We start from the raw sequence: 13,632 nt of genomic DNA on the forward strand, positions 1-13,632 counted from the left end.
CACCATCTTCCCCTGCTTCATTGCTTTTCCTGCCTTCCTCCTGCTTGATGTTTTAAGACTAAATCCTATAGCATTTCTTCCAGGAAGCCTTACTCGACTCCTCTATTAGATTTTGCATCCTCGGGATCCTACGGTGCCACGTGCACCTGTTTCACAGCTGTGCTGTGTGCACTCATCCCTGGTTTGCTTGTCTACCTTGCCCTCTGGATATAAACTTCCTGAATGTAAGGATCCTGTCCTATTTATTTTTATATCCCCAGCTCCTAGCTTAGTGATTGGCATGTTATTTTCCAGCTAATTGTTGAATAAGAAATCCAAACCCCACCCCCCTCAAAAAGCATAGCTAGCTTTATGTGTAACGTTTACTACCTACTTCTGACTTAAATGCTTTACATATATTAACTTTAATCATCATAGCAACCCTATGAAGTAAGTATTATTTCTACCTCCATTTTATAGATGAGGAAACTGGGGCTCATAGAGATTAAATAAGTCTCCCAAGGCCACACTAGTAAGTGGTGGAACCGAGATTCGTACCAGGGCAGTGTGGCTCCTCATTCTGTGCTTTAACCACTCTGAGATTTGTGATAGGATATTTATTGAACACCCAAGAAAAGGTGAAGAGACATTAGCTATAAATTACAACTCCATGAACATATTTTAAAGGCGTTAGTAAATGTGTGGAGACGCTGTTAGGGGGCGAGTGTAGACCTTACCAGTCTCGCTTATGAAAGATTTGCTAGAGAAGGTGGGATTTCACCCGTTGTGAATTGGATGAGGCGCATGGCTGGCAATTGGGAAGGAGATGATCTCTGAGGACAATGTAGAATAGAAATCTTAGGGTCAGGAAAAAGAGGAGTATATGTATGGGGAAATTCAATTTGCCCAAACTTTATTGAGCACCTACTACAGTGATAAACAAGCTGGTGATGGTGGTGCCTGTGCTCAGGAGCTTGTGGGCTAGCGGGCTTTAAGATGAGTCTGGTTAGAAGATGAGTCAGGGGAGTGTCTTAGATTTATGGCGTGAACTGAAGGACAGAGTTGAAACTCAGAATGAGAAGTGGGAGTTTGCTGAGGGAGAAGCAGCATTAAGGAAAGTGACTTGGGCTGTAGCACATTAGGCAGATTATAGGAGAGGGACCAGAAATAGCAAGGACAATTGTAAGAATTTGGATAATCCCCTCCAGAAATAACCAGGGACTGAACCAGAGACTTGGTGATGGGAGACGTAGTAGCAGGATCAATCAGTTATTTATTAAGCACTTGCTCATGATTCACAGAAGGATAAGGCATGACCCCTACCCTCCAGGAGTTCATGTTCTAATTGTAAATAAAGGAAATACACACATGAAAAGACACTATATAGACTTCATTCAGTTTGTGTTAAGATCCATGGTATCAGTGAACAGCTATTTTTTTCCTCTTTGCTTCACTCATCTGGACTTCATTTCCAAGGTCACCTCATGGTCCAGAATAGCTGCTGAACTTCTAGCCATTACCTCTGCATTCCAACCAGCTGGACAGAGGAAGGAGAAAAGAAGGGTATACTCCCTCCCTTTAATGATACTTCTCAGAAGTTGTACACACTACTTCTACTTGCATCCCACATGGTCACATAGCCACACCTGAATGCTAGGGAAGATGAGAAATATATTAATTCTTTTAATTTTTTAAATTTATTTTTTAAGTTCAAGTATAGTTGATTTACAATGTTGTGTTAATTTCTGCTGTACAGCGAAGTGACTCAGTTATACACATATATACATTCTTTTTTATATTATTTTCCATTATGGTTTATCCCAGGATATTGAATATAGTTCCCTGTGCTATACAGTAGGACCTTGTTGTTTATAGGAATATATTAATTCTGGGTTGCTAAGTGCTCAGCTGAACATTGGAGGTTCATTCATAAGGAAGGTGAGAGGAGGTTGGGGATAACAAGCAGGTCTCTGCCGTATCATTCTTCACATGTGATTATGCTTTGGAGCTCAGAAGAGGGATTGAGCTGTGTTGGGTAGTCACAGAGTTGGATTTTGAGTCAGGTAGTAATAGGTAGGGATTCAGAAGATTGGGGAAACGTCAGTTATAAGCAAATCCTATGGCAAGAGTGGCTGTTCTGAGAGAGAGTCCAGGAGAGAATGAGCTGGTCAGAGATGCTGGGGCCAACCCAGGGAGAAACTTACCTGTGAAGCTCTTTCTTATTTAAGATGCTAAGAACAGTAGGCCAAGGAGTTTAGGTTTTCTTGTGTAAATGGTAAGGAGTCAGAGAAGATTTCTGAACTGAAAAGAAACATGATTTATCTTATGTGCTAGGAAGTTTAGAAATTTCATCCACATGCAGGTTGGAAGTAGGGATGCCAGCTAGAAGGTTATCCCAGAAGGTCAGGAGTGAACAAGGGCCTATCCGATGGTGGCAGTGGGAATGGAAGGGAAGGGAAGGTATGGATGAGAGACCCTGGGAAGGACACGCCCTGGGTCCTAGTGGTAATGGGCTGTGGTCTGAGGAGAGAGAAGAAGATGCCTTTTGTAGGATGTTACCCCAGAAACGTTGTGTCCTCTGTGAGGTAGCGCTGCCTATTAGGTCTCCCCTGGCGGGAGGGCAGAATGTCATGAAGAGAAGGGTTGACCTTGGTTGGCTACCGGGATAATGTGAGGCTCTGCCCCAAGACTCCTTAGCTTTGGAAAGCCAGCTGCCCCCAGCAGAATAGTTTCCATTCTGCGTAACTGGGGACTGTGTGGGTCTGGCTAACCGCGAGGAGGGGCTGAGGAGCCAGCAGATAGATCAAGTTGCTGTGGCAGTGACTTTTCAAGCTGGGGCTTGGGGCCCCTAGCTAACAAAAGTCCTTCTATCCGAGGCTGTGTGCTTCTTGACTGAGTAGGCCAGAAAGGTGTCCTTAGCCAGGGCCAGGTTACCTGCCAAGGTTACCTGATGTCAGGTATGAGGCCGACAGTGTGGCAGAGGGTAGAGCTGGGGGGCTTTGCCGGCACTGGGGTCATGGCCAACTTCCCGTGCCGGCTCAGGATCCAACGCGGGAGTGTTCCAGGGTGAAGAAGAGGCCTCGGGGGGTATAGTTGTATTTGGATAAAGCCACCTCTTTGTTTGATTGTTGCTGGCCTTCTAGGACCTCTCCTTTACCCGACTTCCCTGGTGTGAGTTGCAGAGCTCAGCCTGAGACATCTGGCGAATCCATCTCTTTTTCCTCCAGGCTGCTCAGGGACTTGGCCCGTAACTGCTCAACAAGTCATTTCTGGTTATAGAGTCATCAGTGACCACAGAAGCACGTTCTCCAGACAGGGCTCTGAAAGCTGGCTTTTCCCTGGCAGCTTGTTCCCAAAGTGATAGCTTCAAGTAAACAAAACCAGAAAGCCAGACCTAAGCCATTACAGAGACTTAAGTCAAGCAGCACCCACCCATAAGTCTAGTAGGGTAGCTTAGGCCTTGAGGAAACCGTGTGTGTGGCTAGAGCTGTGTCACACCCATGAGCCCCTGTGCATGGGGCTGCAGATGGAGGGAGGTGAGGAGGGAGGGGCAGCTGTACCATTGAGGCTATGGGGTTTGGTAGCACCAGGGCAGGAAGCCTCGAGTCCAGGGAGGTGACTGCTGCTGTCCACCCCTTCCTATTCTTGAAGTGTTCATCCCACTCCATCACGGGCAGGGCTACCTCTTCCTCCAGCCAAGTGTCATGAACTGTTCTTGTGATTTCCTTTCTGCTGCAGGATATAGTTCTTCTCCCAGAGCCTTTCCCAGTTGGCTCAGGCTCATTCCAGACTCTGTCTCAAGTTATCTTCTCCAAACCTGAGCTCTGAAAAGAAGGATGGGAGGGAGGCAGGCAAGGAGAGCCATCCTGAGCTTCGTCTCCCAGGTTGGCAGCAAAGCCAGGCTTGGGCTCGGTCTGTGGGAGCTGCAGTGAGACCTGGCCACCGACCTGGTCTGCTTCCTACCCTGCATTACTCCCGCCAGTCACGGGGCTGGGGGAAAGTGTGGGTGTTTGCAGGGACTGCTGTGCTTCCCATGTCTGGACCTTCTTAATTTTCGCTCTTGGACCTTTGACCAAATTCTCTGATTTTTTTGGTTTCCTTTTGCCAGGATTGTACTTCTGGGGGGCAGTTAGGAGGAGCTGTGCTGAAACAACGAGATAAACAAACAGTGACGCAGAGGCGGCAGCAGCGTAAGCAACAGGCTGGGCCTGCCGTCTGGGCCGGCTGGGTGGAGGAGGACTCCCGCCCTGCACACTGGCCAGCTGGCTTGTGTTAAAGCGTTGGCTGAAAATAACTCTCATTGTCTGGGAGCTGCTACTGCGCAGGGCTGGCAGGTCTGGCTGTGGCCGCCAAGGGGGCCGAGGCAGCAGGGGCCGGTACCTCCCACCTCCTTGGGCTCTTGCCCTTTGGGAGCAGTGCCCAGCTGGCCACAGCTGCGTCTACTGCCCACCAGGAGAGACACGTGGAGAGTAGGCCGGGCCACTCCTAACACTCTGTCCTTTTGGTGGCTGGGCATGGCCCTTTGTGCCCAGTGTTGCCTGTTTCGCCATTGACTTGGGGGCATGAGATGTGAGGGGATCCTGGCAGGAACACAGGGCGGGAACGCAGGGCTCCAGCTGCTCCTACAGCAGTCTCCTGGACTCCCAAACCTGGGACCTCACTGCATTCTCCTCTGCCATCTGTATAATGGGCTGATCTGTGGATGCCCGAGAGGCTTTGCTGGCTGCTGTGACCCGGAGCTGGGGCTCAGCAGCATGTAGTGCCCGGGACAGTGCCTCATTTCATCTCTGGGGAAGTTCTAGACTCAGCTTCTCAGGGCTCCCCACCCCTGTGGGCTGAGCCTGGCGGCTGGGGCTGCCACACTGGGGAGAAGTGGCCAGCCGTAGGGGACTTGGTGGGGAGGAGGTTCTGAGAGGGAAGACATCAAGAAAACCACCAGCTCGCATTCTGTATTTGCTCAAAATAGACAGCCCTCGCCTGCCTTCCCTCAAGCCTCCAGAATCCCCTTCACAGGAAAGTTTCAGACATCTCTCTCCCTCCCCTCAGAGGACCTGTGCCATTTTTGTCTCTGTTCCTGAGATTTATCGTGATTGACTGGGACCAATAGAAGCAGCTGGGAATTTTGGGTGGTTCCTATTTCTGTTTGTTGGGTTTTCCCCAGGCCTGGCCCAAGGAGACTGACAGAGGCAGGGGTGAGTCGCAGCACAGGAGACACAGCTTTGAAGGAAACTCCAACCCTACCGGCATTTCCCTTCCCCTGCAGTGGGAAGGAAACGAGGAGGGGCTAACTGGCCTGGGGTGCAGAGCAGGAAAGGGAAAGGAACCTCTGCGACTAGAGCCACCTCCCTCCTCCTCTGCTTCTCTGGGGCCAACAGGGGTCCGGTGGGGAGTAAGGAAGCCTCGCTTGGGGAGACTGGGCCCTTTTGCTCCCGCAGAGCCCAGGAAGGGGTTGGCCCCTGAGCAGGGCACTCTGCCTGGCCGCAAACTGGCAGTAAACCAGAGCGGCCTTGCCGGAGAAGCGTCAGATCCACCCCTTTCTGCTTCTTCCTGTTGTAGGTTTTTATTATTAGACTTCTGGCTGGTTCCCTCTGATTTAGGAATTAGTCCCAGAGTTGCTTTCAGTCTGAGTTCCTCTTCCCCCTCTCTTCCCATCTCCCTGGGGTCTCCCTTTCCCTCCCCAAGGATGGTGGTATTTCATTTCCTCCTAGGCTTCGAGGAAACCAGAGAGGGATCAAAGGAGGGGTAAGGGATTGCTCTGTCCCCAGAGTGTGGAGAAGCAGTACTGAAGGAGGAGGGACAGAGGCAGAGATAGAGGGACAATCCAGGAGCCAGAGGGCAGGTCCTTGGGATGTCAGAACATTACTCAGTGTTTCTAGGAAGAGCGGGCAGGGAACTGTGTGTTCCAGACACATACGGGCCCAAAATATTTATCATTTAATCCTCATAAAACCCTGTGAAGTCGTGAGATTATCTCCATTTTATGGGTGAGCTCACTGAGGTTCTGTGACTCTGAAGAGCCTGAAGTTGGTCTTGGGCTGTCTGATTCCACCTTCAGTGCCCCCTGCTCTGAGACAGCTGAACCTCCTTTCTGTTCAGCAAGGATCTCAGTGAGGAGTTAGCAAGAACTCAGCCCAACTTCTGCCTCAAGAGAGCCTGAGGTCTCTGCGGAACCATGGCAGGAAAATGTCAAGGAAACAAACCTCTGACCGAGACCAGAAGGAACCATGTCAGATTTGCTCCCTGGCTGTCCCCGGAACTCAGGAAGCTGCCCTTCCTCAGGACGTTGAGCCCTGCTGGCCTCACGCACGTTTTCTGGTGGAGGCAGAAGCCCCGATTCCCTAGTCTGGCAGGGGGAGAACTGCCAGGCCCTCGTCCTGCCCCCTAGCCAGTGGCTCCCACCCCCCAGTCAGTGATGGGCTTCTTGTGAGTGTTGCAGGCTGGGGAATTCCCCCACCCACCTCCTTCCCCATCACACTTTAGCCCCAAAGGAGCAGAGAAGACCGCCGCCATCACTGTCCAGAAAGTGCCACCCAGAACTCTGGACTGGAGGATGTGGGCCTGTGGTTGGAGCTGATTCATGCGTCTGCCACCCATTTCCATACACTGATGTCCCTCTCTCCTGGGCATCTAAATTTTGGCCAGGTCCCTGGGGTTCCTCCTCCATGCTCTTAGGCTAGGGTTCCCAAAGGTGGTGACTCTGCTTCGTCTTTGAAGCCCTGGGGGGACGTTTTCTCACCAGTTCACCTGGTGGGGAAGTCTGAGGCCACAGCAGCTGACAGTGGGTGGCTGAGGGAGGAGGTTGGTGTAGACGGGATGTGATGTCTGTCACAGTAGCGACAAGCTCCCACCCCCGGCCCGGTCGTGTTCTTCCAAGGGAGACAACTGTTTTCTACCTTCACGGCACAGACTTGGGAGAAAGGAGCAGATGACAGTGAAGTCATCTCAGGACGCACACAGAGCCAGAACCAGGCCTGGTCTCACTTGGGCTCAGCTGGCAGAAGCCTGGCCCTGGTTAGGTGGGAGAACTTGCTCTGGGCCACCTTTGATCTTTGGGTCCCTGTTCTGTTATGGCCTCCTGCTCCTGTCCTGTTATCCACAGAGACATGCTGAGATTGGCCCTTAGCAAAGTAATTCCAGAGAGAAACATCTGGGGTTGTATTTGCCCGTCCGGCCATCCCTGCTACATCGGCAGTGGGGAGGATTCGGTTAGCCCCTCTTGCCTGCGGAAGCTCAGGCAGGTTAATAGGGCAGCAGAAACCATGGGGAGAGGTGTGAAGTGGTGGTCTCTTCCCCTTCTTTTCTTCTCTTGACCTCTTTTGTATTCCTGAGTTCTTCTACTTCTAAACACTGAGCAGAGATCCCAACGCTACTTCTTTTTTGAACCATAGTGACCCTGTTTCCAGCAAGGAGCTGGGCCCAGAGCTCAGAACCGGGACATCTTAACCATAGGTTTACCATCAACTTACTCTCCACTCAGTGCCTGTCACAGGGTTAGACATTATTGGGGGTTGGAGATCGTATGAATAGATACAGTCCTTTAGGAGCTAGATGAGCATACAACTGGCTTAATCGTATGTATGTAAATAAATGCATAATAAATAGATACATGTAACAGAAATAAATGGTGTTTAAGGATTTTCTTTTAGTTTCTTAGAAAATGGAGGCCCCACTCCCAGGATACTCCTGATGCTTTTGGAATAATGCAGGGCCTGTGTGACTCCTTGGGATCCGGGGCACACACGATTCACGTTCCCAGGGATGAGGATGTCAAGGAGTGGGTAGCGGTAAACCAAGTGGTCATGCTTCGTTTACCCGGGAGTTAAGAGCTCAACTTGGAGCAGTAGGTAAAGGAGAGAAAGATGAGAGGAAGGCCTTCCAGGTGGCCTGAGTATGCTAGGGGAAGAGGCCAGATTTGTGGGTAGTCACGTGGGTCATCAGACAGCTCTGATACTTCAGGTAGGAGATCATATCTGATTCAGGAGTTGGGGGTGGGGTGCAGGTGAGTGATCTGCCTTTGGAGGCAAGGGCTGTGACTGCCACCAAGGCAGCCGCCGGACTGGCTAGAGGAGGGCCTTGGCTGGACAGGGGTAAAAGGGAGGGAAAGGTAGGGCTGCTGGCCTGGGTGGAGCTCACCCATGGATGCCTTGGCTTTTACTCATTTACACTTGTATTCGTTTATTCACTCAGCAAACAGTAGTGAACAAAATAAAATGACTCCTGGTCTGTCCTGTACTCTAGGTTAGAGTGTCTCAACGAGGGGTTGGGACACTTTACTGTGTCTTAAGTAATTGGGAGCTGTGTCATAAGTTATTGATACTAATAATTAAAGTCCTGAAATTCTGTAAATTATTTCCTTAAAAATTTGAGCAGTTACCTTTATGTTAATGTTATGCTCATTCACTTGTATCCTGATATGAGGGAAAGGGGTAGACTTGTGACATCTGCACAGGCTGTGGGTGGCTCAGGATTCACCCATGGGCACACGTGGTGCAGGAAGCCCGCTCAGCTCTCAGACCGTGGGGGGAAATCGATTGAAGCTTGCCACTTTAGATTGGTAGCTTTCAAACTTTTTTGCCCAGTCCCATGTTAAGAAACACATTTTACAGCGTGATGTGTGTGTGTGTGTGTGTGTGTGTGTGTGTGTGTGTGTGTGTGTACATAACATAAAAAGAAACAAAACTTCATGAAACTTTTATTTATCTATTTTTGGCTGTGTTGGGTCTTCGTTGCTGCACGTGGGACTTTTCTCTAGTTGCGGTGAGCGGGGGCTACTCTTTGTTGCAGTGCGTGGGCTTCTCATTGTGGTGGCTTCTCTTGGAGCATGGCACACGAGCTTCAGTAGTTGCAGCACTCGGGCTCAGTAGTTGCAGTACGCAGGCCCTAGAGCACGCAGGCTTCAGTAGTTGTGGCTCGCAGGCTCAGTAGTTGTGGCTCACAGGCTCTACAGCACAGGCTCAGTAGTTGTGGTGCATGAGCTTAGTTGCTCTGTGGCATGTGGGATCTTTCTGGACTGGGGATCGAACCTGCGTCCCCTCCACTGGCAGGTGGATTCTTAACCACTGCGCCACCAGGGAAGTCTGTGAAACATTATTTATACTTCCTACTTGCAATGAATTCTGGTATCTTCAATCCTATTCTATTTTAATCTGTTCATTTTCTTTTTTTAAATTTAATTTTATTTAGAAAAAATTTTTAGTGGAGTATAGTTGATTTACAATGTCGTGTTAGTTTCAGGTGTACAGCAAAGTGAATCAGTTATAAATACACATATATCCACTCTTTTTTTTTTAATTCTTTTCCCATATAGGCCATTACAGAGTATTGAGTAGAGTTCCCTGTGCTATACAGCCATTTCTTACTAGTTATCTATGTTATGTATAGTAGTGTGTATATGTCAGTCCCAATCTCCCAGTTTATCCCTCTACCCCCACCCCCTGATAACCAATCTGTTCATTTTCATTTAAAATAAAGTTACCCTTGACTGACTAAATTGATTCCACAACCTGTGGTTTGGAAAACATTGTTCAACCAAGCTTAAGCAAATATGAAGGGGAAGCAGGAGGATGGTCATGCCTCTCTGAGCCTTCCTTATGAGCCACAGAGTGTCAGGGTGAAGCCTGAGGGACCAGGCCTAAGGGAAGCCTATCAGCCCTGTTGACTCAGGTTCTCTCCTCAGAGCTCCATGAACCTGCCTCCTGACAAAGCCCGGCTCCTGCGGCAGTATGACAACGAGAAGAAGTGGGATCTGATCTGTGACCAGGTACGGGGTTTGCAGTGGGCCCAGAAGTGGGGGGTGTGTCTTGAGCTGGACGAGGCAGCAGGACCGTGGGCATTGACTGCAGCTCTGGGGTTCCTTGAGGAACCCTGGCCTGGGCGTGGCATCAGTCCATGCTTACTTCCTGATCCAAAACGCCTCTCCTAACAGAGACAGGGCTGGTAGGCCAAGTTCCCCTCTAGCTGCCACAAAGAACTGTCTTGATTTCTTCCCAGTGAGCAGCAGCCTCAAGGAGGTTTGTGTAGGTCTGAGGTATAGGGTCTGCTGTGGAGGAGTTTGGTGTTTTTCCCAGCAGAGCTTGTTTCTGCCTTTCCCCAGGGTGAGGGCTGTCCCTGGCTGGGAAATTCAAAGCACCATTTTTCTCTCACTCTGCTCCAGACCTGGCAAATAGCAGGATTTTCCCCATTATTTACAGGCCTCTAGGAATGAGAAGCCCCAGTCCTCTAGTCTCCTGTTCCCAAATCTCAGAACATGAGGACTGGAAGCTCTCCCTACACGAAAGTGTTTATAGACAGAAGAGAAAATAGAGATTATCACTTAGCTCAGAATCAAGAAGTAATGCCTGCGGCCTTGCTCTTTCCCCTGCCCACATTTGAAGATCACAAGTCATGAGTTTCTGAACTCAGACAGGCCTGTCTGCACTGCTGGGAGAGTTGACTTTTAGTTCCTTACCTCTTGGGAGGTATGGGAGCACCTGGCCCAGAGTGTAGGCATTCTGTTTACCCAGCACTTTCTGATGGAGTTTTGTCATAAACATAATTTTTTTCAAGCCCTGAACAAAATCACAAAAATCACAATAGCTAACATTTACTGAGTACTTATTATGGACCAAGCACTTATATATATATATATATATATATATATATATATATATATATATATATATATATATATATATATTTAATCCTCACAAAAACCCTCTGAGGAAGGCACTGTTACATTTTATAGAAGCAGAACCTGAGGCTCAGTAACTTGCCTTTCACTGGTAGGTGATAGAGCCAGGGCTCAGGCTGCCAACTCCGTCTGTGCTAACTATTGTGCTCCTCTGCTTCCCAAGTCATGCTGCTTGACCTAAGGTAGAATCATGCTTCAGAGAACCTAGTCCAGGTCGCTTCTTATCCAGGGAAGGCCAATTTCCTTGAATTCTGCATTAACAGGAGTTGAGCACCTACCTGGGGTTTGGAGAACAGTAGCCCTTTGGTACTGAGTGTCTTTAATTGATAATCTCTCAGTCTTTTCTAGGTCACATAATGTCAGCTCTTTCTTAAACCTTTCCTTTTTTTCTTTCATTTGTTTTTAGGTTCTGTTTCCTAACATTATATCATTCTCCTGGACCCTCTCCATCCCCTAACTCTTCAGATATCTCCGTTGTGGAGGCCCTTACAGGACCAGAATGCTTAAAAGTTTTCCCTTGGGTCAGATGAGGGGGTTGGGCCACAATGGGGAGCCTGTGCCCTGTGTGGAAGGGGACGGAGCAGTGATCTTGCTGAAAGCAGCCTGCAGCATTTGGGGTTGCTTGGATTGTGGGGGCCTGGGACCTGGGCAAGGAGCAGAAAGTGTGTTTGCACTCCTAAGCTGTGTTAACACAGCAAAACCAGTCCAGTCCCAAGTCTGGGCTCAGGGCTCAGAAAATTGGCTTCTACAAGGCCTAGCTTCCCTCCCTTTCACCTTCCTAACCACTGTCCATTAGCTGGCTAGGAAGTGAACAACATTTCCCAATCATGTCTTTATTTTGGATGCTGTTTAGAGCTATGTAATCCCCGCATCTTCTTAGGAAGCAGCAGGCTCTTAAAATAATTTTTAGTGTAGAAAAATATTTGAGGCTCAGGGAGTACTAACTGAAGGAGGAGAAGATGGCAACAGATGAGAAGTAGCTGAGGATAAGTCAAGAAGGGGAACCTATGGTTTGGATGATGTTAAGGGCCAGGTGATAACTTTAGGAGTCCCCTCACATCAAACACTGTGAGTGCCCTACTTCCTCAGCACTCCCCTCAGAACCTTGGGTGGCTGTGTACACACACGTGTTTCCCTTACAGGAACGATTCCAGGTGAAGAATCCTCCCCACACTTACATCCAGAAACTCCAGAGCTTCTTGGACCCCAGCGTAACTCGGAAGGTGAAGTGCGAGGCAGGGAGTCCCCGTTTTGCTGCCCTTTACAGTCCTGTGGGGCAAACCGTTTGACTTGGGTTGGGACTGCTTCTGAGCAATGGGAGTTGGGTTTCTGTGTTCTGAGGCCATGGCCCTGGAGTGGCTGGCTAGTAACAGAGGGAAAGACTATAACTGCCTTCTTGTATGCCTTCCCTTTCCTTTTCTACCCCTTTTGCTTGCATTGTAAAGTTGGCTTGGGGACCTCCATCAGTGACAGAAAATTCCATGTTTACAGAAGTTCAGGAGAAGAGTGCAGGAGTCAACCAAAGTACTGAGAGAGCTGGAGATCTCACTTCGTACCAACCACATTGGGTGAGTCCGATGTGGCCATCAGAGCCTTTTCACCTGGCCTCTTAGGACCTGGTTTCATCTCCCTGCCACAGGGCAGATTTGCCTCTTGAATGGCTTTTATTTCCCCAGAGAGCTTCAGACGGTTCCTTTTCTGGCTTTTCTCCCCCTCAGCTCTGCCAGCTGCTGACTGGATGCTGCTGGCAAGCCTGGGGCCTCTCCTGGGGTCCTCAGCCTGTGGCTTTGAGTGGAAGACATTCCCACAGCAGCTGAGACTGGAGTCTGCCTGTGGCCTGGGGCTGGGCCAAGGGAGGCCCAGAGAAGGCTGGGGATGGAGGAGTGTGTTGCACTGGGTAGCTGAGACCTACCTAGTTCATGGACTGTTTGGTGCCCAGAAGATTATTTGCTTGATTATAAGACAATTTTAGTTCATGAGCAGAAGCAGCTTCCTGAAGTACCAGGAAAGATCTAAGGCAGTGGGGGCCAGGAGCTGAACATCTTCCGTATTCACTGACCAGGGTACTGCCAACCCATTGACGGGGCCCCTAGAAACTACATGCGTCTTTTTTGCCAGAGAAGTGGGGAACCAGGACCTGCTGAACAGACAGAGGGCTAATGCGTGAGATACAGTGAAAGACGGCTATGGTCTCAGTTTTATAAAACCGTAACCAGCCAGAGTAAATATAGTGAAAGTGAGAGAGAGAGAGAGAGAGAGAGAGAGAGAGTGTGTGTGTGTGTGTGTGTGTGTATGTATATGTATACACAAAGGACAGTGAGGGACACCTGATGGAGAACTGCAGGCAGGGCTACAGGCCTGACCGAGGGGCCTGGCATGAACATTGAGAGCTTACACAAGTGAGAAGTCGAGCCTGGGTTCGGGGTGGAGGTTTCTGGGCAGGTTCCAGCCCCGGGGTCCTGGGCTTCCTGAGAGCAGGGGTAGAAAGAGCCAAATGACATCATATGCCTTCCCCTCCTGTCCCCTCCCCAGGCTGAGGCTGCCTGGGGTTCTTATGGAGGCTACCTGTGTGCAGCCAGCTGCCTCAGCAACAGTGGTAGGGGAAATGGCACAGGAAAGAACAGGAAAGGGACAGTTCCTGGCCTCAGTAGCTGTGCTGGATGGCCAGAGTTGGCTTTCACACCTCTTCTGTGAACCAGACATTGAGAACTGACCTGCTTGGAAATGTGTAACTAGCCTTCACCTTTATATGGTGACGCTCACAGCAGGAAAAACTGCAGAGCCTCATCAGCTACCCCACGTGAGAGAGCAAGAGTGACACGGATGGCAGCTCCAGACGCCATCTCCCACCCTGCCTTGCTCCACAGGGCCTTTACCCCTCCCTGCTCCCTTCTCTCTCAGGCCCTCCTGTCTTGCTTATTAAGTCCTACTACATGAGGATGGGGGTCCGCTTTTCTCAGGAGAGGGCCACAGAGCAGTGCAGG

The 13,632-nt window shown here is 49.7% G+C and overlaps 1 protein-coding gene across 7 annotated transcripts in view; it reads left to right on the forward strand.

The window, feature by feature from the left end:
* The window catches only part of FMNL3 (formin like 3), a 55,511-nt gene that overhangs the window by 23,740 nt on the left and 18,139 nt on the right, over window positions 1–13,632 (forward strand). For 6 of the 7 annotated variants that reach the window (XM_033866773.2, XM_033866774.2, XM_033866776.2 and 3 more), the window contains exons 2-4: window positions 9,656–9,739; window positions 11,791–11,871; window positions 12,140–12,216. In XM_033866773.2, coding sequence (XP_033722664.1) covers window positions 9,656–9,739; window positions 11,791–11,871; window positions 12,140–12,216 — 242 coding nt within the window. Of the gene's footprint in view, window positions 1–9,655; window positions 9,740–11,790; window positions 11,872–12,139; window positions 12,217–13,632 lie in introns of those variants that run through there. The other variant, XM_073788706.1, reaches the window with a different exon arrangement.

Source organism: Tursiops truncatus, chromosome 11 (assembly GCF_011762595.2).
Source record: "Tursiops truncatus isolate mTurTru1 chromosome 11, mTurTru1.mat.Y, whole genome shotgun sequence".
Lineage (NCBI taxonomy): Eukaryota > Metazoa > Chordata > Mammalia > Artiodactyla > Delphinidae > Tursiops > Tursiops truncatus.